The sequence below is a fragment of the Acipenser ruthenus genome, chromosome 38 (assembly GCF_902713425.1).
Source record: "Acipenser ruthenus chromosome 38, fAciRut3.2 maternal haplotype, whole genome shotgun sequence".
Lineage (NCBI taxonomy): Eukaryota > Metazoa > Chordata > Actinopteri > Acipenseriformes > Acipenseridae > Acipenser > Acipenser ruthenus.
Window position 1 is genome coordinate 9361266 of NC_081226.1, and position 25118 is coordinate 9386383.

Genomic DNA, 25118 nt, shown 5'->3' on the forward strand with positions numbered 1-25118 from the left:
TTTCAGGCTTCAAACATAAAGAGATGAAACTGTAATCTTTTGTGAAGAATCAACAACAAGTGGGACACAATCATGAAGTGGAACGAAATTTATTGGATATTTCAAACTTTTTTAACAAATAAAAAACTGAAAAATTGGGCGTGCAAAATTATTCAGCCCCCTTAAGTTAATACTTTGTAGCGCCACCTTTTGCTGCGATTACAGCTGTAAGTCGCTTGGGGTATGTCTCTATCAGTTTTGCACATCGAGAGACTGAAATTTTTGCCCATTCCTCCTTGCAAAACAGCTCGAGCTCAGTGAGGTTGGATGGAGAGCATTTGTGAACAGCAGTTTTCAGTTCTTTCCACAGATTCTCGATTGGATTCAGGTCTGGACTTTGACTTGGCCATTCTAACACCTGGATATGTTTATTTGTGAACCATTCCATTGTAGATTTTGCTTTATGTTTTGGATCATTGTCTTGTTGGAAGACAAATCTCCGTCCCAGTCTCAGGTCTTTTGCAGACTCCATCAGGTTTTCTTCCAGAATGGTCCTGTATTTGGCTCCATCCATCTTCCCATCAATTTTAACCATCTTCCCTGTCCCTGCTGAAGAAAAGCAGGCCCAAACCATGATGCTGCCACCACCATGTTTGACAGTGGGGATGGTGTGTTCAGGGTGATGAGCTGTGTTGCTTTTACGCCAAAAATGACGTTTTGCATTGTTGCCAAAAAGTTCGATTTTGGTTTCATCTGACCAGAGCACCTTCTTCCACATGTTTGGTGTGTCTCCCAGGTGGCTTGTGGCAAACTGTAAACGACACTTTTTATGAATATCTTTAAGAAATGGCTTTCTTCTTGCCACTCTTCCATAAAGGCCAGATTTGTGCAGTATACGACTGATTGTTGTCCTATGGACAGAGTCTCCCACCTCAGCTGTAGATCTCTGCAGTTCATCCAGAGTGATCATGGGCCTCTTGGCTGCATCTCTGATCAGTCTTCTCCTTGTATGAGCTGAAAGTTTAGAGGGACGGCCAGGTCTTGGTAGATTTGCAGTGGTCTGATACTCCTTCCATTTCAATATTATCGCTTGCACAGTGCTCCTTGGGATGTTTAAAGCTTGGGAAATCTTTTTGTATCCAAATCCGCCTTTAAACTTCTCCACAACCGTATCTCGGACCTGCCTGGTGTGTTCCTTGTTCTTCATGATGCTCTCTGCGCTTTAAACGGACCTCTGAGACTATCACAGTGCAGGTGCATTTATACGGAGACTTGATTACACACAGGTGGATTCTATTTATCATCATTAGTCATTTAGGTCAACATTGGATCATTCAGAGATCCTCACTGAACTTCTGGAGAGAGTTTGCTGCACTGAAAGTAAAGGGGCTGAATAATTTTGCACGCCCAATTTTTCAGTTTTTTATTTGTTAAAAAAGTTTGAAATATCCTATAAATTTCGTTCCACTTCATGATTGTGTCCCACTTGTTGTTGATTCTTCACAAAAAATTACAGTTTCATATCTTTATGTTTGAAGCCTGAAATGTGGCAAAAGGTCGCAAAGTTCAAGGGGGCCGAATACTTTCGCAAGGCACTGTATCTCTCTTAAAGTTAGTACAGATACACTGACAGCGTGTTTTTCATATGGACAGGTGATTCATTACATTAGAACTGGAAGAATTGACATCGAATGCCTTCTGTTTCATTCAGCTTGGTTAGTGATCTCAATTCACAATATTTTCTAGATGTACATTTTATTAAAACATGGAAAGTCTAAAATCACCTGTGTATAGAAAGAAAACATAACACATTATTTACTCTATTGTACACGTTATCATGCCAACTTTAAAAGCAGTATTCTACTGCATAGCCATAAATAAAAATGATCTGTACTACAACATCTGTGCAGCAGTTTCTGAAGGACCCCTAAACCGGTTACTAAGCAACCCAGCTCAGCGCTTTTAGTATGTCAGTTAAAATGCCACAATAAACTGTCATCGAAATACAGTATTAAGAACAAACAATTCATTCAAAAAAATTAAAGGAGAACACACATGGTGTTAATCGTAGTATTGTACCCCTTCCCTTCGACGTAGCGCCGTAACAGAGCCTCCAAAAACTCTGAATAGGGCATGACAGGGAGGACCCTGTCACAGTGCCATTTAATATCCCAACCATACTGTTGTTGTTATTTTGATAGTTATTTTTGAGGTTGAATATTTCAGTCCAGGTTTGACAGCATTTATGTGATCCTAAACCACTCTTCATTACTAATATTTAAATCCAAAATAAATACAATTCCAAATAAAAAAATTAAAAAAAATCAGTGTTGAAATATTTTTATTGGGTTTTTTAAATTTCTAAATGCTGTGTGTTTACAGTTACCAGAAATATAGAATGAACAGCAAAAATGAGGTCATTGGCGTGCCAGAGCCTAAGGACCTTTTAATTTCAAGGGGCTAGCAGCCACTGGCCTTATAAATATTAATAGATTTAAATTAAATAAAAACTAAATATATTACACCACGCTGCGCTCAGCACAAGTTGGCATCTCAAAGTAAAGGCTGTACGTGTTAACTTTGTGTTTTAAAACTGGTGTACCCCAGTGAAAGCCCCCACAGCTGAAATCCACATGCTTTAATCCACTCCACCACCTAGCCACATGCCCGAAGCCTACAAGCAGTCCCTCTTACTTTCTTTCCTGTTCATATTTTCCAGGTTCCAGTCCAGCAGCTAAAGCGAGGGCGGACAGTGGAGAATATCCTGACTGTGGAAAAGGTTTCACCCAGTTAGGACATTTTAAAATGGACCAGCGAACTGATACAGCAGAGAAACCGTATCGCTGCTCTGACTGTGGGAAAAGCTTCAGTCAGTCAACCAACCTTGTTTCACACCAGCGAACTCACACAGGAGAGAAACCCTATCACTGTTCTGACTGTGGGAAAAGCTTCAGTCAGTCCGGACACCTTGCTTCACACCAGCGAATTCACACAGGAGAGAAACCGTATCGCTGCTCTGACTGTGGGAAGAGTTTCAGTCACTCGGGAAACTTGAAGACACACCAGGTAATTCACACAGGGGAGAGACCGTATCGCTGCTCTGACTGTGGGAAAAGTTTCAGTCAATCAGGAACCCTGATAGCACACCAGCGAAATCACACGGGACAGAAACCGTATTCCTGCTTTGACTGTGGGAAGAGTTTCAGTGTTTCAGGAGACATGAAAAATCACCAGAGAATTCACACAGGCGAGAAACCGTATCGCTGCTCTGACTGTGGGAAAAGTTTCAGTCGGTCAACACACCTGAAAACACACCAACGAATTCACACAGGCGAGAAACCGTATCGCTGCTCTGACTGTGGAAAGAGTTTCGGTCAGTCAGGAGACATGAAAAATCACCAGAGAATTCACACAGGAGAGAAACCGTATCACTGCTCAGACTGTGGGAAGAGTTTCAGTCGGTCAGCTCACCTGAAAACACACCAGCGAATTCACACAGGCGAGAAACCGTATTGCTGCTCCGACTGTGGGAAGAGTTTCAGTAGGACAGACAGCCTTGTTTTACACCAGCGAATTCACACAGGAGAGAAACCGTATTGCTGCTCTGACTGTGGGAAGAGTTTCAGTAGGACAGACAGCCTTGTTTTACACCAGCGAATTCACACAGGAGAGAAACCGTATCACTGTTCTGACTGTGGGAAGAGTTTCCATGTTAAACACAACCTTCAAAAACACAAACAAATTCACAGTATGGACAGAGATTAAGGGGGTCAGTAATTTCAGAAAATCCACCCTATCTTTTAATAAACACTTTCTACACACCGGGTGGCTGCAACTGTCGCTACTGCCTGCGCTCTCTGCTTTAGGAACTGCCCCTCACACCAGGCATCGCCAGATTCGAGGCTGGCGGGGTCAGCTTCTAGCAGCACCTGCACAAGCTACTGCAACAATACACAACCGTTTTGTGAGAGAGCGACTTACTGAGCTTCGGCTAATTTTAAAACAGTGAACTTCAACATGTTTCAAGCTGTATCTCAGCTAAGAAAATTACTATTAGCCTAAATGTGATCGAGGATAAAATGGAGAGTTCAATGAAACTGGTCTGCTTAGTGATTCTTATTAGACTTTGCTGCTCAGCATGACAAAGAATTAAGAACATAAGCAAGTTTACAAACGAGAGGAGGCCATTCAGCCCATCTTGCTCGTTTGGTTGTTAGTAGCTTATTGATCCCAGAATCTCATCAAGCAGCTTCTTGAAGGATCCCAGGGTGTCAGCTTCAACAACATTACTGGGGAGTTGGTTCCAGACCCTCACAATTCTGCGTAAAAAAGTGCCTCCTATTTTCTGATCTGAATGCCCCTTTATCTAATCTCCATTTGTCCCCTGGGTCGACATTGTTTATACCTTTTAGGATTTTGAATGCTTGAATCAGATCTTTGTTCAAGACTGAATAGATTCAATTCTTTTAGCCTGTCTGCATACAACATGCCTTTTAAACCCGGGATAATTCTGGTTGCTCTTCTTTGCACTCTTTCTAGAGCAGCAATATCCTTTTTGTAACGAGGTGACCAGAACTGAATTCAATATTCTTACTAATGCATTGTAAAGTTTTAACATTACTTCCCTTGATTTTAAATTCAACACTTCTCACAATATATCAGTCTAACAGAGGTCTCTTAACACAGGTGGTCTCTTAAGAGGGCACATAACTTATGAATTATCTATTTGTCTCTGACATGCTTTCCTGTAATTATGTATGTCTTACATACACTGTAAAAGCCAGAAGATGTAATATGAACAAAAAGAAGTATGTCATTTAATAACATTCATTTAGATAATGCATTTACAAAACAAATTATTTTGTGAAAGTAATGAATGCTTGTAATACCACGCACATTGTTTTCATACTCTTCATAAGTGTGGCTTGAATTTTCCTTTTAACAGTTTGCCTTTAAGTCTTAAGCCGCCACATCCTAATTATGAGAACATTCTGTTAAATTAGCGGAAAGAACAACACAACACGAAACTGATACATTGGAAGCTACCGAGTTCCCAGGCAAGTGCGAGAATGAAATGCAAGTTAAAGTAGCAACTGGGGGAAGTGATTAATGTCATTGCAAATAATGAAGAAGGTGAAACAGAATCAGCAAGTCAGTCAGGACATCAAGGTAAAAAGAAGTGGCTTTGTTTAGTAATTAACAATTAGTAATTTAGTAATTAGTAATTGGACAGCAGTGTGGAGTAGCGGTTAGGGCTCTGGACTCTTGACCGGAGGGTTGTGGGTTCAATCCCTGGTGGGGGACACTGCTGCTGTACCCTTGAGCAAGGTACTTTACCTAGATTGCTCCAGTAAAAACCCAACTGTATAAATGGGTAATTGTGTGTAAAAATAATGTGATATCTTGTAACAATTGTGAGTCGCCCTGGATAAGGACGTCTGCTAAGAAATAAATAATAATAATTAACAGTTTAATTAAGATATTCAATCAGCTCAAAACACGGTCACGTGAACAAATATAAAAACCTAAAACTTCAAGCCCTAGTTCTTTCTGTTTCACAATGCTGTATCTGCTTCTTTCTAGTGCCAAATTGTTCAGCAGTTTTTCTGGCACTTCCTGTCTTTACAAGTTTAGTAATTTGAATTCTGTCATCTAGGGAGGACCTTTTGTTTCTCCATATTTTCTCTCTTTACAAGAGAGCACTATTGTTTTTGATTACAGATAAAAGACCGCTCAATACAGTTAAATAAAAGCACAGATATCATTGGGAGGAATTTCAAGTGGTCTCTAAGACCAGGTGGTTGCATGAGCAGGTTTGACAGTATGAATGTAAAATGAAAGATTACCCTGCAAACAAAGATTCCACAGGGAGTGCTGTCCTGCTGCTTCGGATGGGGAACATGACCACCTCCATACTGGCAGACCTTTCTTAAAAAGCTCTATAAAAAGAAGGAAAAAAATGGACCCAAAATTTAAAATGGTTAACAATGTATCAAATTAGCAAAAAAAAAAAGTTAATTTAAAAATTCACAAGAAAAAGTATTGTCATGATATTAATACTGCGGTTGCATTAAAAACACATTTTTAAATAACCTTACTTCACGAACTTGTGGCATTTCTGCAGTGCTCGACATCCGTTTGTTGTTCTACAAGAGAATTGAGGTACGCTGCTTTTTTCACTGATACATAGCCTATAACACACAAAGTGTATGCATTGTGTGTAGTTTGTTTACTGCAGGCTCAAACACCTTACAGTTCTTTGTGTGCATACCTGAATTATTACTATTCCTGTCAGGCTATAAACCATTGTAACAAACGCAGTGTGACAGGGCAGGCACCCGGCACATTAAAATGGTGAGTATTCATTTAGAATGTTTATCCTCCTGTGTGGCTGATAATGGAAAATATACAAAATATGTAGCTAATACTTCAAGAAGGAGTTAGGGTTTGGTTTCTTTGTTTGTTTTTGTCTATGAATAGAAACACAGGAGTGCCCTGTTTTGATCCCTTAGTTCTGTTGTGTTGTTGTGATTTCCACCAAAGTCTGTGTAAAAGAGCCCAGAAAAGTGTACAAAGCAAAGTGCTTTACCAGAGTAGACACAATTATACATCTCAAGCTTCATTGACAAGGGAATTGAAAGATCTACTTTAGAAAACGAGGATGTTCTGAATGAATACTACTCTTGTCATGACACAGGTGTATAATGCTTCCAGAGTTATGCAGGGGCTTACCACTAATGTCCAGTGAGGATGATCACTCACAGCACCCAGTAGCACCTTACACTGGGGTGGATCAGCCTGCAAAGGCATGTCCAGATTATTTGCAAGATAAATTTGCATCATTCCTTAACAATTTACTCAGTACACAAAATTACTAACCGCTGTCACAGAGGGGGCTTCCTATTTCAAATTTGCATCATTGCATTACTGTCTATAAGGAAGGCTTGGTCTGCTGCAGTGTTGTGTCTCTGTACCAGTGAAAGTATGGACGCATTTTCACCTGTAATATTTCATTTTGGTCAATTCTGCAACAATCAATAATGTGACTAAAAATAAATGGTTTAATGGTAATTTATTCATGTTAAATGATTTTATAGGAAGTCTTGGATAATAACAGCCTTTCTAGAAAACATGTATTATTGTTATTATAGTCATAGTAATAACTTAGCTAAAGCTTAAGTTGAAAGTCAGACAGCACCAGGGCCGCCGAGAGCCGTCATGGGCCCCGGGGAAGGATTGGTATGTCCCACTCCCCTCCCCTCCCCGGAACTACATTCATCTGACTTTGTAGTATACTGTAGTCTAAACCAAGCAATGATACTTGCAATCTTAGCAGTGTCTGAGGAAGATCATTTCAACCGATACAGTATTTTGATAATGGGTTTGAAGGAAACTGTCAACGACACCTAGAAGTTTCAATATCTCAATGCAGCAGGATAGTTTACTCTTTCTCAGAGTAGTTGTGTTTAAGTTATTTACAGTATTCAAACTTTTTTTTAAGGTAAGTGAATAAATAATTTTTTTTGTACAAACTGCACGTGTAATAGTAAATAATCAGAAGCTTACTTAACATCAAATAACATACGTTTTTAGCATAAACTACATTTGATATGGTGTTGCTGTACACTGTTTTATTTATCCTGTGCCAGAAATAAACCACTCATCTCTGCTCTTAACTAATAGCCTGTATTGGTAAATATATTAGTATTTTAAGCGATATAACCGATCATTCTCTAACTGTGTTTACCACCAGCTGAAGAAAGAACTTTATTTTACATGATACAATTTTTGTAACAAACTGCTGCACCACGTTGTTTTGAGCAAATTATAGATCTTAATAATAGAATAATTCATACTGTGGTATATATTGTGCAACTTTAGGGTTCTTTTAAAGTTTTTTAAAAAAATACATAAAATTGCTATGCCTTTTTTCAGCTTTTTGGTGTAGTAAAATATGTAATGCGAAAGTTCAAATCATTGTGTGAAAGGAAGTGTTTGACAGCGCCTGGATACACAATCATTACACCACAGAAGCACATCGGCTCGGTGTGCAGCACGGGAGTTTTTCTTTTTAATGTGGTGGTGGGAACGCAAAGGGTCTTGTGCAGGGCTAGTTGTTTTAAAATATTTTATATGTATTAAAAAAAAAAAAAAAAGTTCCCCCTTCATCAGGGCGTTGGGCCCCCTTCGAGGCGTTGGGCCCTGGGGAAATTTCCCAGTCCTCCCCGCCCTCTTGGTGGGCCTGGACAGCACTTCAGGAAGATGCAGGTCTGCAGTGGCTGGAAATGGTGTTATTTCAACATCTTGTTGATCCACTTGAGGACACATGGGGGGGGGCCCATCAGAAGACAGAGATTGGCAAGTTTTGTATCTGCTTACAAGTGTATCCCGTGCAGCTGTGCACTGCAGAATCGGTGTGGATTCCTTTCGACCATCCTCCACAGTTTTAATACAATCTTTTATACACTCTGTGAAATAAAGTTTTTGCTCCATTATATAATTTTGCATGACTACTGGCCATGATTGCCTTCGTATGGCTGTACTGAGAAATTAAGCTCTTATAGGCTATACCTGAAATAAGTAATCAGCAATTCTGATTAGATTTTCACCTTTTATAGTCTACAATACACCCTTGGTCCTATAAATGAATGCATGTGTTTTGTGTGTGAATTAAATAATGAGGACTAATACAAGTTTTGTTCATCCTCTAATGCAGATTCGTTAATGTTGGTGGTGTTTTAGGACAATTTGATTTTGCATGTGAATTTGTTTTAAGACATATTCTTATGCAATTCAGTATTTACTTTTGTGCATAAATACATTTCCATACATAATGTTCTTAAGTTCAAAAAATGTAAATTAAAAAACAATAATTAAGATGGTAGGTTTCTTTAAAAAGAAAATCAATCTTGTAATGAAATGTAACACTCGTAAAATATATCAGCTGGGGATCAGCTAGTCCTGAACCTTGTTCCCCATCTTTTTTTTCGTTGCAATTGGTACGAAGTTAGTACGCAGCTGGAGATGATCCTGAGATAGTAAGATTAGCTAGTCCATAACTTAATACATAGCTCCGTACGAAGGCCCTGTCCACACTACATAACCGATCTGGAGAGCCGTACTCAATAATGTTTTAATTAATCCAGCTCAAAGCGTCCATGCTGAAGTATCATTTCATGTTTAGTCAGGCTTTAATGCCTCCACACACTATTAAAATAGTTTGGTTACAGTTCCTAGCAGCGCAACGAACAGTGGAAGTGGATACGATAGTATCCCACCAAGCACTGTATTTTATTTTAAAATAATCCGATATGCTTCATATTAATAGAGGTGCATACTGCTAAAATGAAATAAAACAAGTATTTTGTAAAAAGTAAATGCAAACACACACACACACACACAAGTAGGGCTTGAAGTTTTCCGGTTTTATTTGTAATCAGGTGACGTTCCTTTGAACAAATTGAGCTGATTCTGTTTTCATAATTAAACTCAGACAAAAGCTGTAATTAAAAAACACAATCTTTGTTTTTACCTTCATATCTTGCTTGAGCCTAATTCCGGTCCCCTTCATTTTATTTCAAACAGAGCTGACAAATCAGGTGAATTGTTCATCCCTGATCCTATGTTTAACTCGCATTTCTTTTTTGCAGTGACCTGTGCTTTTGTTATTTTCCTCACTAGTTTAACAGAGGTGTCCTGACAGCTAAGGATAAAAATGAATACCCGGTGCGGAGTGTGCACTGATAGCAAGTCCTTCAGGTGCCTGTTCTGAGTATTCGGCCAAACATATCTGAAAGCATTTGGGGATACTGGAGGAAACACAAAAAATGTATTTCGTTATTACAGCGTCCACACTTCTGACAAACCGCACGACCTGATGCGATCTAATCTAGAATCCGATCTCTCTGACAAACCGGGTTGTGGAGTGTGCCAGAACGGTGAGGTATTCTATTCTTTCTTTTGCATGGTTTCGTATTAATCAAATTGTTCAATCAGCACACACCGGGTTTAATTATACAGTCAAGTCTCATTAGAACTCAGATTACACACATTTCCTCAGAACACAGCTTTTTAACAAGGTCCTGGGCTGATTGTAATAATCTCACACAATACTCCTGATAAAACACAAGCTCACTTGTATACACACACATTTCATTTCAGTTTGTTGAAATGTAAGCAAACACTTAATCTTGTATACAGTACTTGGTTAACTTGATAATATACTGGCCTGTTTCTAGATTCATCTTTTGAGTGATACGAGGAGGATTTTTATACGGGAACGGCACAGAGAGAGACTTGCCAGCAGTGAATAAAGAACAAAACTCCCCACTATGTATGCAGAATTCTGAACAGGATAGAGAAAAGCAACGTGTCCTTTGTTCATTAATACACACATTGTGTTCAGTGGATGGTGTGGGTGCAGTAGATATGAATGCAGTACTAGCAGTAAGCCGTGCCATAGACTCCTCATAACATGAAGGTTTTCACTGATCCCTTAACAGAAACTAAACATGTTAAAATCACACACTAATCAGCATTAATACTGAACAGAAATGTAAAACAGGAGTAAAAATCGAGTTTCAGTGTCTACACAGTAGCATTTCCTCAGGACGGAAAAAAAGGGGGTTGTGTCAAAGCATCTTTTGCACCGGTATTTGTCTATACTACAAGATAAATAAATCCCTTGCAAAATCTGTAGAGGACAGCACCACCACCATGTTTATTTCCATTACCATACTGCATGTTATGTTATTTACAAAAGCAGCACAAATACAAGCATGGACCATGCACATTGCAAAGCTACACGTCACGCAATATTCACTTATTTATGACATAATACAGTCATGGGACACTATCATTTTTCATTAGTTTTAGAATCGTGATGAATTTACAAGACAAACCCTCCAGGTGGTTGTCCAGTAAGGACGGTGCAGTCTTGTCTCTGGGATGCTACATACCGGGGTCAGGATACTCGTTCCCATCAATGTATTTATTTTCAAGTCTATGCAGTTTAAATGCTAAACCCTGAAACTTAAACAAAACAGTAACTACACAGGGATTTAAGATGCAAAGGTAACGTCTTTTTTTCTTCCTCATGATAGGACAGCCCCATTGAACATAGTCTTTAAGGTTTCTCTCCTGTGTGAATTCGCTGGTGTGATTTCAGGTTTCCCGCCTGACTGAAACTCTTCCCACAGTCAGAGCAGCAATACGATTTCTCTCTGGGGACAGGTTCAAGTTCAGGGAACTCCTCTTTAATCTGGACAGATTCCATCTCCACACTGTCCATGGCAGCACGCGAGATTCTGTTTAGTAACTGCTGGGGGGGGGGGGGGGAAGCATTTATTTATTATTTATTTATATTCAGTGCTACTAAAAGCTCATTCAAGGGGCCGACAAATCTGGCCTTAATAGCAGGGGTGGCTTTACTATTGAAGGAACAGAATTTCTTATATGTTTATAATACCATACAGAGGTATAGAGTATCCACAGGACAAAAAAAATAGAAAATAAAGTGGTTACAGAGTTCTGTATAGCCTCAAAAACAGTCAATAAAGACTTTCTGAAGGACTGGAAGCTGCCAATCACTATATTCTCTCTCAAAAATAATAAATGTGAGCTGTCGAAGCCCCGGCTCTCTCCTCACACACGGCGTCCGAGTGAGCTGTCGAAGCCCCGCCTCTCTCCTCACACACGGCGTGCGAGTGAGCTGTCGAAGCCCCGCCTCTCTCCTCACACACAGCGTCCGAGTGAGCTGTCGAAGCCCCGCCTCTCTCCTCACACACGGCCTCCGAGTGAGCTGTCGAAGCCCCGCCTCTCTCCTCACACACGGCGTGCGAGTGAGCTGTCGAAGCCCCGCCTCTCTCCTCACACACGGCGTCCGAGTGAGCTGTCGAAGCCCCGCCTCTCTCCTCACACACGGCCTCCGAGTGAGCTGTCGAAGCCCCGCCTCTCTCCTCACACACGGCGTCCGAGTGAGCTGTCGAAGCCCCGCCTCTCTCCTCACACACAGCGTCCGAGTGAGCTGTCGAAGCCCCGCCTCTCTCCTCACACACAGCGTCCGAGTGAGCTGTCAAAGCCCCGCCTCTCTCCTCACACACAGCGTCCGAGTGAGCTGTCGAAGCCCCGCCTCTCTCCTCACACACGGCGTGCGAGTGAGCTGTCGAAGCCCCGCCTCTCTCCTCACACACGGCGTCCGAGTGAGCTGTCGAAGCCCCGCCTCTCTCCTCACACACGGCCTCCGAGTGAGCTGTCGAAGCCCCGCCTCTCTCCTCACACACGGCGTCCGAGTGAGCTGTCGAAGCCCCGCCTCTCTCCTCACACACAGCGTCCGAGTGAGCTGTCGAAGCCCCGCCTCTCTCCTCACACACAGCGTCCGAGTGAGCTGTCAAAGCCCCGCCTCTCTCCTCACACACAGCGTCCGAGTGAGCTGTCGAAGCCCCGCCTCTCTCCTCACACACAGCGTCCGAGTGAGCTGTCGAAGCCCCGCCTCTCAGCTCGAGCTGCGCGGCTTCTCTGATCTAGGAGGCTCGCTCTGTCACTCGAGCTCACCTACAATTCAAATAGAACAGCTGCTTTTCAGACCCAACACATTTTAAAAGATAACTGATGTGAATATATGTATAAAGAAATATTTCAATTTAAAAAAAAAACAAAAAACAAACACTATTATAATAATTTGCCACCTGTATGTATTTTTAAATTATATACATATTGTAATGATCTCGGGAGAGCTGGCAGCCCCTATATGATCCCCGGAGGACCCCATGATGGACAGCTGGCAGGAGCACTGATTGGACAAGTGGAGAGGGCTACTGGGAGGCTTATATCATATGTAGTTTGCGTCGCTTGCGTTGTGCAGTAGTTCATTTAAACAAGGTTTCTTTTTTCTCTCCGTACTTGTCTGGTATGCTTTGGTCCCTAAAAGAGTTGAATTTCACGGTCACCCCTCAATTTCCCAATTTACGCAAAATCACGATTTAGGTAGACCCCTACGCATTATACAGGAGAGATCAAAATTTGCATCTCATTATAAATGGATTCGCACCACCAAAAGTCAAGATTTAGAACTTCCTTCTGGCACAGTGGTATAGTGAACAGAAAGCAGTAGCAGCACATATAACAGGATGGAGCTCTGGCTTCTGCAGACTCCAACATCGATGCAACTATGGCACCGGCCAAAAAGAAAAGGAAAACAAATTTCCACAAAGACGAAACTGACCTGTTAGTGAAATGGAAATAAATCAGGACATATTATTTAACACTTCGCAGGACCAAAAAACATTAAGAAACTAAACATGGAAAGAAATAACAAACTAAATAAATGCACTGGGACCAGTGCCAGTGTTAGGATTTACTGGGCCCTGGTGCAAGACTGAAGTAGACCCCCCCCCCCCAAAAAAAATAAAATAAAATAAAAAGGCGTTTAAAATAATTACACCAGCAAAATCTGAATCAGTCAAAAAACACATTTTTTTTCTTAAACAAAACATATTCTAACAAGACAGTAACCAATCAAGTAACAGTACATCCAAACATTAATACATCAACTATGTAGCAAGATTAATCAATTTGATTAATAACTTGATTTAGTTAATATTGAAACATATTAATGTCTTCAAATTACTCACACAACTTCAGAAACCTTGTGCAGGTTATTGATCCTCAGTATACATTACCAAGCAGGAAGACTCAAGAACATGGTTATTTGTCAGTATACCATTCATAAACAAAAAGTTATGGAGGAGGTGCAGAGAGCTGACCATGTTTGCCTAACAGACATGTGGACATCTATAAACACTGAAGCTTACCTTGCAGTGACCTGTCACTTCATTTCTCACCAGCCCAAACTATCCAGTTTTTTACTGGATATATCCCATTTTAAAAGAACCCACACATCTGGCCATATCACCGAGTCTCTACTGCATTTGATGGACACTTGGAACTTCCGTGACAAGATTACTGCCTTCATCACTGACAATGCAGCAAACATGGTTGCAGCAATTCGAAATATGAATATCTATCATTTACCATGTTTTGCATCGTGAAAAATGCCTTGCAGAATACCCCAGATCTGGAGCTTATCAGAGAGAAGGCACGCAGAATAGTTGGGTTCTTCAGATCAAGCTCAAATGCAAAGGAAAAGCTCTCAGAAGTCCAAATCCTGCTTAACAAACCTCAACACAAGCTCGTGCAAGAGGTAGACACGGTGGAACAGCACCTATGAAATGTTTCTAAGGCTTGTGGAGCAAAAAGAATCCATTGCTGCAGCTGTTGCCACTTTACATACAGATATAGTTCCCTTAAGCTCAGCTGAAATTATGAAGGAGTGTCTTAGGGTTTTAGAACCATTTCATACAGCAACCTTGGAGCTATCTTCAGAAAAAAAGTGTTTCAGCTTCAAAAATCATTCCCCTGACAAGAATGCTTCAATATGTGTTGTCACAGAAACGCACACTTCAACCTGCAGCTGAGGTTTTAACAGCACAGCTACAAGCAAATTTACAGAGGAGGTGTGGTAGTGTGGAAACAGTTCGAATGCTTGGTCTCTGTTCTGTACTCTGCTGGATCCATGTTTTAAAGTCCTTGCAATTGGAAACTCCATAAACGCACAGGTAGCTGTAAGACCCCTGACAGCAGAATGTGCTGCTCTGATTACTGAACAAGAAGCCTCAGCCTCAGCATCAGCCTCAACATCCGTCTCAACAAGCAGTCTTTGGGACATGTTTGACTTCAAGGTCAAAGAAACACAAAAAGTTCACAGTGTTACTTCCAATGCCACTGTTGAAGTGCAGAGGTACATTATTAGTGATGCTTACCTTGAGCGGTCGCAGAGCCAATCAATCACTGGTCTGTGAACTCTGTGACATATCCACATCTTTTTAAACTTGCAAAAAAATATTTAGCCCGCCATGCAACATCTGTTCCTTGTGAACGCATTTTCAAAATTTGGGGAGCTAATTAGCAAAAAAGGAACAGACTAAAAAGTAGTACGGTTCAGCATATCTTGTTATTGAATCACAACAAACCACTTAATAGCAACTAAAATATTTTTCACATGTTTTTTTTTTTTAAATGATGATTTTAAAAAAAAATCAGTGTGGACAGAATACATCATTTTTTCAAGGAGTTTTTATTTTTTTTATATATAACTTACTATATAGACACATATACATTTATAATGTAAATTTCATAATGTGTTTTTTTTTCAAATGAGCAACAAATGAAACGTTTAGTAAAGTTCCTGTGTTTTTTTTTTTTTTTAAATCAGGATGCTGCGTCTTGTTTTTACTTTTTAACGAACATTTTAGTTGTATTTTTCAAACCAAAGAGCATAGCAGCGTATACAAATGGAGCTAATATATTATTTAACGTTGCATTTCAAATGCCAATTTTTTTTAATACTTTACTATTATAAAATATTAGCAAATACGAAACTTTTAGTTTTGCATTAAAGAAAATTAAATTACTTTTCTTATTTTGAACTAAAACAAGGAGATGGCTACAAGCACATTTCATCACCGGCGATTCGAACCCTAAAGCATATTTAATTACACGATTTACTTGTTGCGCCACTGAAGAACTGGTTTACTGGTGGTTTATGAAATGTCATACTTAAGTTAAAACACACATTTTTGCGCTGAGTACATTAACCGAATTCAGATGGCTTTTCTAAAGTAACATTATCGTGTTTTCGATTGTACAACAATTTTATATTTCAAGTAGCCTATGATAATTTATGGTTTTTTTTTTTTGGATAATCAAATGTGTGGTTGATATATAACCAGGTAACGGAGAAATTAAGTAAACGGACACTGTAAAAGCATGCTTTACGGTCTATCGTGTGCATTAATTAGGCTACAGATCATAATTTCAAATGCCTTCTACCAGGAATAGCAGCCTGTGTGAAACGGAGTATATTCAATGACGCGGCTCTACCAACAGATGTCACTATGGAGCACGAAGCGCTTCAAGTGATTCGGCTCAGTGAATCTTTTATGAAGCAAATGGTTCAGAGGGTTCAGTGGTTCAAGAGGCTTCACTTTTCCCAACACTATTTGTAGGGATTGAGTTAAGGAGTGTTAAGAACATAAGAACATAAGAAAGTTTACAAACGAGAGGAGGCCATTCAGCCCATCTTGCTCGTTTGGTTGTTAGTAGCTTATTGATCCCAGAATCAAGCAGCTTCTTGAAGGATCCCAGGGTGTCAGCTTCAACAACATTACTGGGGAGTTGGTTCCAGACCCTCACAATTCTCTGTGTAAAAAAGTGCCTCCTATTTTCTGTTCTGAATGCCCCTTTATCTAATCTCCATTTATGGCCCCTGGTCCTTTTTTCTTTTTTCAAGTCAAAGAAGTCCCCCGGGTTGACATTGTCTATACCTTTTAGGATTTTGAATGCTTGAATCAGATCACCGCGTAGTCTTCTTTGTTCAAGACTGAATAGATTCAATTCTTTTAGCCTGTCTGCATACAACATGCCTTTTAAACCCGGGATAATTCTGGTTGCTCTTCTTTGCACTCTTTCTAGAGCAGCAATATCCTTTTTGTAACGAGGTGACCAGAACTGAACACAATATTCGAGGTGAGGTCTTACTAATGCATTGTAGAGTTTTAACATTACTTCCCTTGATTTAAATTCAACACTTCTCACAATATATCCGAGCATCTTGTTAGCCTTTTTTATAGCTTCCCCACATTGTCTAGATGAAGACATTTCCGAGTCAACATAAACTCCTAGGTCTTTTTCATAGTTCCCTTCTTCAATTTCACTATCTCCCATATGATATTTATAATGAACATTTTTATTGCCCGCATGCAATACTTTACACTTCTCTATTAAATTTCATTTGCCTTGTGTATGCCCAACGAACGAGACGCGCATGCCGCCTCCTTGCACGTTGCTTCATGTTACGGCAGCCCCGTGTTCACACCAAAGCTAGGACTATGGGTGCGTTCACGAGAGGCAGACTTTACCAAGTCTGCGCAGATTCTGCAAATATTCTGAAAATTCATTGGCTACTTGCGCCGATTGTGTGCAGATTCTGTGCAGAATGACGAAAGTCTGCGTGTCGTCAACGCACCCAATATAAAGCAGGATAGGACAGTCAATCCCGTGATGCAGTTCGGTACTCAATTACAGGCGCCATTTGTGGAGCCCACTCAGTACTTATATCGTTACTAGAAGGTAACTGACTGTTATTTATGTGAATTAATGCTTGATTATGTCATGAAACATTTTGCCAGGGCGAGCGCGAATAAGTTAAAAGCATTGCGAGCGCGCTATTAAAGAGCTCTACCGGCTCCAGAAATGCTACACTGTTTACTAACTCCGTCCATTTGTGACATCATTTTGGTCCTAGCACCAAAGGCGAGAAGGGTATACTTGCAAAACGGACGACACACGCCTCACACCCCAAGCCTGGCACCCTTATAACTCCGCCGCTAACTCCACCTCTACAGTGACGCAAAAAGAAAGACGTCACATTTGAGAAGGAGAAACATATGCAAGCACAGTTGCATTTAAATTTTGACAGAAGAGGACACACAAGGGATGTTTAACTTGTTAAATTCGTCTTTGTATTTAATTATCCATGAGTAATATATATATATATATATATATATATATATATATATATATATATAGTAATCTATATACATTAGAAACATTTGTTAGTGTCAGCTGAAATTACTTAAATCACATATCTTTTTTAATGTGATTTATTTTCAAATACTTATAAAAGTTATAATTAATGTTTATTAAATAAGGATGACATTGCTACAGGGTGTAAACACTGGTTACTTACGACTACATCTGGTATAACAAAGATCTCTGTTACATAACGGTAAAAATGCCAATTAGGCAGATATATTGTTTTCCACTTAAAAGTAACAAAGATTCAGGTTAGCATGCGGTACATGCGAAGTTACACCAATGATTTAACTTTCATTTTTATAATTAATTATTATTCATTTGGTTACGTCGTTTAATTTGTACAATTTTGCATAAAAATATATACACTTTTCAGATATTAATATTCATATATTATGTCCATAAATTACTCTGGACTTATAGCGGACAGTGGCCTTTTATCATTGAGGTGACATTATATTATAATTTTATGTGTATATCTATGTTGACAGTAGAGAAGTCAAGAGAAAATATAGATTGAAATTAAACAAAAAAAACAACCTTACTCTTACAAAGAGTTTTCATCGAATTTAAACATATCTGGAAATAAAACTTCTATATCTAAAAATCTATATTTTCTCTTGACTTCCCTCCTATAAATGATCAGATAGTTGTGACAACTCTGCAGCCTGAAATGGAGAATCCAAAAGCTGCAGGACCAGTTTTTCATCTAGCCAAGCACTCAGTATTCCCTGCGTAAACTAGTTTGTACTGTCTTGATCTGACTAACAGCTCAGGTTACACCAGGCTCATGTCCCCAGAAAACAAAACTTAAAACTTACATTTTGCATTGTAATGTAATATATATAATGTAAAACACCCTAACAATGCATCAATTACAGAAACATTGGTCTCTCTACTCAAAGCATTTCACACACATTTGCTATTATTGACACTTTTTCTAAAAGGAATCCAATGTAAGAAGTCACAGCACACATGCTTAATATGTATAGATGTTGTGTCTGAGGAAATCGTACTTCATAACTTGCATTTTATGTCAACATTTGCAACTCTAAAAAAAATGATGCTAATACAAAATTTGCAAAAAATGCTTTGAGTATAGAGGCCATTGTCACTAGTTCTTCAAAATACCTCACTGTACCAGTATACATCAGTGTTTTCTAAATTTCACATTAGCTACAGATCATTATTATTATTTATTTCTTAGCAGATACATTCTTTTCATCCAATCTCAGTGTAGGTTATTAATCATGTTGCAATTTACTCTTTGTATTTCAGTTACATATAACAGCAGTGAAAGGAGTGTTGCCTGAGGTGAAACGGTGTACCCAATGCTGCAGATTGTACCACTGTCCATTTTGCCAGCCAAGCAAATATAAACCCATTAAACGCCACCATTTAAAAAAGCACTTGGATGTCCATCTAAAGGGTGCAGTGCAGTGTGATGGTTTGTTATTTAATGGTTTTTACATGTAACATTGTTGAAGGTTGTTTAATATATTTAGTGAACGATATGCATTTCAAGTAAATTATTGTGCATAAATTGTTTACATATGTTTATTTAAATGTTTATAGAGAATGCTCAGGAATACTCACTTGCAAATACAGTAGGCTCCCTTTATTCAGTGTAAATTAAATGGGGGAATTAAATTAAAACTTGACCCATCAGCTAATCGCAAAGTCAGAATTTAATGGTGGTTGTATTTATTAGTAGAAGAAAGTGCCCATTTATGATAAATCAAACTGCTATTAAGTGCATATTTCTAATTTGGTTTTAGTGGATGGGTCTAAATGTTGATTTAATCCCCCCAAAGTTGGTTTTAAAATATCAACAAAAAGCAAGTTTACATTCATTATTTCTTGCTATATCATAAAAAACATATTTGTCAAAAATAACTGCATTTTAATTTTTAATATCCAAACTGCATTATATATTTGTAATAAAGTTCTTTGTTTGCAATTTTGATCTCCTTGTTTGTTTTCATAGTACTTTTGACAGGAAAGCAGGACTTCAATCAAAACAGATAAATAAGTGCTTTGAAATAAAAAAAAAAACCTTCAGACAACTGTGAATGAATGACTGTGTTAACATCTACTTTGTCAGGGGTGCAGAACTCTGGGGCAAGAAGGTTTTCATTTTTTTGATCCCCTTGAGGCCTTCATTACCTGATTTGAATTAAATTTATTAATTGGACAAGTTTACCCTTTGATTTGCTCTTAAGCAGTTGGAGATTTACAGACAGTTACAAAAACCTGCTGGACTGACTGCGACTCTAGAGGAGCAGAATTGTGCACCAATATGTATATATATATATATATATATATACACTTGATGTGGGATTTTGTCAATTTATCTGTGGTAAAATTAAACACGTTCAGTCCAAATATTTATTAATTGGAGAACATGTGGATGTCAATAAATGCATTATTACAATTATTAACCATCCATCATCAATAACCACTTCATCCAATACAGGGTCACGGTGAGCTGGAGCTTAACCCGACAGACACGGTGCAAGGCAGGACTACACCCAGGATGGGACATCAGTCCAACTCTCACACTCACACAAGCATGCACACAGAGGGCAATTTAGAGTGACCAATCAACCTGACCAGTATGTTTTTGGATGAGGGGAGGAAACCAGTGTGCCTGGTGAAAACCAACACGAACACGGGGAGAACATGCAAACTCCCCTGAAATGGGAATCAAACCTGGGACCCTGGAGCTGTGAGGCAACAGCGCTAACCACCACACCACCATGCCACAAACTATAACCTAATATACATGATAAATCATAAGAGCAAAGATTGTAATCAAGTTCTTCATAAAGACCTCCAGTGGTTACAGAACTCCTTATTATTATTATTTCTTTCTCAGCAGATGCCCTTATCCAGGGTGACTTACAATTGTTACAACATATCACATTATTTTTACATACAATTACCCATTTATACAGTTGGGTTTTTACTGGAGCAATCTAGGTAAAGTACCTTGCTCAAGGGTACAGCAGCAGTGTCCCCCCACCTGGGATTGAACTCGACCCTCCGGTCAAGAGTCCAGAGCCCTAACCACTACTCCACACTGCTGCCCTATGTGTATGTAATCAAAAAATCTTACAATTTTAATAGGAACAGATAAAATCCACTCCCTTTCTACTAATTCATTTCAATACCAACAAACATCACAGATGTTCAATGATTATAATCTTTAATGCGAGGCTGTAGTTGGATTTTTATTTGCATCACAGCTTGTTATTTAGGGTTTGGGGTTAAGTTTAGGGTTGGTTTGTCTTCAGTTCCACTTTTAGCCACCAACTGTACCTATAGGCAACCACTTTCACTTCAATACAACTGCACCTTGCTAAAAGAGACCCATTTAATCACCACCTCTATGTGACTACATGATAAATTGCTGTATTTTGTGTGTGTTTTTCACATATGGACTTAAATTGCTATAGATAATTTTTTAGCTGATGCTTTTATTCAAAGTGACTTGTATTTGTGCCTATTTATAGAGCTGGGTATTTTACTGGAGCAATCTGTGAAGTACCTGCTTGCTCAAGGGCACAGCAGCAGTGCCCCACCTGGGTTTGAACCCTCAACCCTCCGGCAAAGAGTTGAGAGCCCTAAACACTAATCCACATGTTAGTATATCTATGTGAACATGTCCAGGGGTGAATATACCCTATATGTAATTCACTTTGTGCATGCTGAAAATTAACATCCATCCATCCATCCATCCATCCATTATCATTAACCGCTTACTCCTTTACAGGGTCACAGTGAGCCGGAGCCTAACCCGGCATACACACGGCGCAAGGCAAGACTATACCCTGGATGGGACGCCAGTCCATCGCAGGGCACCACACACACACACACACACACACACACACACACACACACACACACACACTCACAGGGCAATTTAGAGTGACCACTCAACCTGGACAGCATGTCTTTGAACTGTGGGAGGAAACCGGAGTACCCGGAGAAAACCCACAATATGAAAACAGGGAGAACATGCAAACTCCACACAGACTGCAAATTAACAGTTATAGAAATATATTTATTAAAAAGTGATTGCACAATGGTTTACGCAGGGCTGTATTTTTATTTTACATCTACATTGAAATTCTAATTTCAGTTTGTATTTCATTTAGGATATGTTACATGGCACAGGGATATTTAGCTATGACATACAAACTCCATTCTCATGTGTGACACACAAATCCATGCTGGGCCAGGTTACATGCACTTGTACAAGGGATGATCCAGCAGCAGTGTGGAGTAGTGGTTAGGGGTCTGGACTCTTGACCGGAGGGTTGTGGGTTCAATCCCTGGTAGGGGACACTGCTGCTGTACCCTTGAGCAAGGTACTTTACCTAGATTGCGCCAGTAAAATCCCAACTGTATAAAGGGGTAATTGTATGTAAAAATACTGTGATATCTGTATAATGTGAAATAATGTATAATGTGATATGTTGTAACAATTGTAAGTCGCCCTGGATAAGGGCGTCTGCTAAGAGATAAATAATAATAATGATCCTTGTGGGATACTCACAGACAAAAAGCAGGTCAACATGATATGACCAAAGGGACTTAAAGGGATCATCATTCAACTTTGATAAATCAATTGGCATATGAGCTTAAAGGACAGAACAAAAACTGGGATGCAAATAATATGAGTGACGACCTGAACTTCAGCTTCCTATATTTTATTGTGTATACCGAGGCTAACCTAGACAGACATGTAAGCATGTCAATTTTACATTGTAAATAAGATGAGAATGACACACATCATTCTTACTTTAATACAATTAAGTAAATGTAGATTGTGTGAAGCTCTACCCCTATAAAAATGTACCACGGTTCTATAGTGTAGCTATACTATTATTATTATGGTTGTACTGCATTATTGTAACACAGGGAATTGTACATTGATGGTGTAGGATACATATATTATACAATACAATTGTACTTTCACAGATGCCATTGTACCTTGTTCCAAAATCCAGTGGTACATTTTTATAGGGTTCCGTTCTAACAGTATTGTTGCTATAGAAACAAACGGATAATTGAACAGTTTCCAAAGAAGCGGAGGGCAGGATATTAATCAGAGAGTATCAAGCAATATTTTTTAAATACGCTGACATCAAGACCATTCCCAGCAATGCTTGCAGATTGTAAAAAAAAAAAAAAAAAAGACATACATTACATACCGCAAATAGTTAACGATTACTACTTTTGTGTAATTATATATATATATATATATATATATATATATATATATATATATATATATATATGGAAACGTAAGCGCATTAAATACTGCCTTTATAAATGTAATGATGTTTAAATGGTTTATTTAGAACGCAATGTCGATGTATTCATTATTTGAAATACATAAATAAAACGGGCATATTACATGTTACGACATTGACAATACAGAGAAAAGTAGATTCCGTAAACAAAAAAGAAACTTCACATGGGTGTGATCAGCGCATCAATGTGAGTTCTTGGAAATTGCGTCACTGTAGAGGTGGAGTTAGAGGCGGAGTTAAAGGCTGCCAGGCTTGGGGTGTGAGGCGTGTCGTCTGTCTTGCAGGTATACACTGTTGCCAAAGGCGGCAAAGTCAGGGTCCTGTGACGTAAATTGTGGATGTATTGACCGCAGGCTACGTGGGTTTTCTATGCTGTCGCCCCTTATACGGTATAACTCTAACTTAAGATGTGCGCTGTAAATTAAAATAAATTAAAAATAAAATAAAATCCTAACCCTTCTAACGCCCCTAGGATACAGTCGCCCCCCTCCCGTTTCAAAACCCCTGTCGCAGAGGGCAACATACCATAAGTTACTTTGGGTTCGTTCCACTCGAGAACACGCAGCTGGTCACTATCTGGTGACGAGCTGCTTGGTTCATTGCAATTGGTATTAACTTGCGTACTAGTTTAGTACCGTCCTCCGTACTAAGCACGTTAGTGCTCCTTTCGGTTCGTTGCAATTGACCCTGAAAGTTTTGGGACATAATCACTTTGTTCCAGCTCTGTTATTAATAACACCGCGGTATTCAGGGTGTTTTCTGAACAGATCTCTTTCAGTTTCAGAGTCGAAAACCTGTGGAAATGTATTCGACCCGGAGACTCCTGATGCTGCGCGTCCTATTGGCCGAGAGCCTCCAGGGCAGCCAATCACAATACTTGGTGAGAAAACATTTTTATAATTGGACAGAACTGTGCAAAACTGTTCAGTGTGTATCTTTGTTTGCACCGAGTGATCCTGTGAATATTGTTCTGAAATCTACTTATTTTCGGCGGAAATCGAGTTTATTCTTTATTATTTTGATTTGTGAAGAGTATCGGAGATGTTGAGGGCGGTTGTGCTGGGGATCCTGTGCTGCGTTCGTGCGGCGTCTGGAGCAGGTGAGTTTACAACAGTGCTTGAAATGGAAAAATAAGTGTGCCGATACTGTTTGTTTGGTGGATGTACAGTCGTAGGGGTGGATTATGGTGTTACGGATATTCCTTTATCCATATTGTTACTAGTATCTTAATCGTTTGCAGCAAATACAATGACAACGTATTACATGTAGTAACACATTTAAAACTGAATCATGAAAGTAAGTAGTCGGCGAGTAATGCCATCAAAATAATTATTTCAATAGGGACTGGTACGCACTTAAATACAAGGCCGGATATACGGCTGACAGCTAGAAAAAGCTCTGGTAAACCTAATTGTTACTGTTCAACCTTTTTCAAGTTACTGGTTTGTAATAGTGAGCCCGCAAAATTGAACAAACAGGTGTATAATATTTACTAACCGAGTATTTATTAAGTACAAACACAAGTAACATCAGTGGCAATTTATAAGGGAAGTGCTAAATAAACAAACAATAGCGTACAAAATATTATACCGTGGCTTGTTTATTGATGTATATATTGACATGTTAACAGTTTAAATATTCCTTGCGCGGATTTATTTTAAATGTAGTGCTGGATGCTGCAGTTTTTCTCGTTTTGTCAGGAGACCCCAGACCGGAGCGCTAGTGAGTGCGCAGATCCTAACGACGATCATTTCAGAAACACGGAAGTAAACAATACAACCAATAAATAATTCCACGGATAGTTTCAAACACAGGATTTTTTTGTACACTAAATTATTCTCATTCACCGAAACAAATATATTTTTGTAGGCTAATTTTGAGGCAACGTTGTAATGTTGGAAACTTTTTGCCCCCTTAATTATTTTCCAAGGTGTGTCATTTTCATCGCAACTGCAAAGTTAACGCAAAATAGTTACAGTAATTTAGTACAAATAAGTACAACAGTGACTGTCCTTTTATAGGTTTTGACTTGAAATCATTAAACCAACAGTGCAGGGACAGAACTGGAACTTTTCGTCTTTGTACATTTAGTTGACTGAGTAAATTATTTTGTATAAATTATTATTATTATTATTATTATTATTATTTTAATCTTTCAGTCGTTTT

The 25118-nt window shown here is 39.1% G+C and overlaps 3 protein-coding genes across 6 annotated transcripts in view; all 3 read left to right on the forward strand.

The window, feature by feature from the left end:
* The window catches only part of LOC131706977 (zinc finger protein 883-like), a 56823-nt gene extending 49311 nt beyond the window's left edge, over positions 1-7512 (forward strand). For all 4 annotated transcript variants that reach the window (XM_059008976.1, XM_059008973.1, XM_059008974.1 and 1 more), the window contains exon 3: positions 2699-7512. In XM_059008976.1, the coding sequence (XP_058864959.1) occupies positions 2699-3744 (1046 nt within the window). In that variant the 3' untranslated portion in view covers positions 3745-7512. The remainder of the gene's footprint in view (positions 1-2698) is intronic.
* The window catches only part of LOC131706979 (zinc finger protein 271-like), a 163614-nt gene that overhangs the window by 2211 nt on the left and 136285 nt on the right, over positions 1-25118 (forward strand). The gene's annotated exons all lie outside the window — the stretch shown is intronic.
* The window catches only part of LOC131706985 (major histocompatibility complex class I-related gene protein-like), a 42707-nt gene continuing 41464 nt past the window's right edge, over positions 23876-25118 (forward strand). The window contains exon 1 of the mRNA XM_059008989.1: positions 23876-24051. Within this exon, the coding sequence (XP_058864972.1) occupies positions 23994-24051 (58 nt within the window). The 5' untranslated portion in view covers positions 23876-23993. The remainder of the gene's footprint in view (positions 24052-25118) is intronic.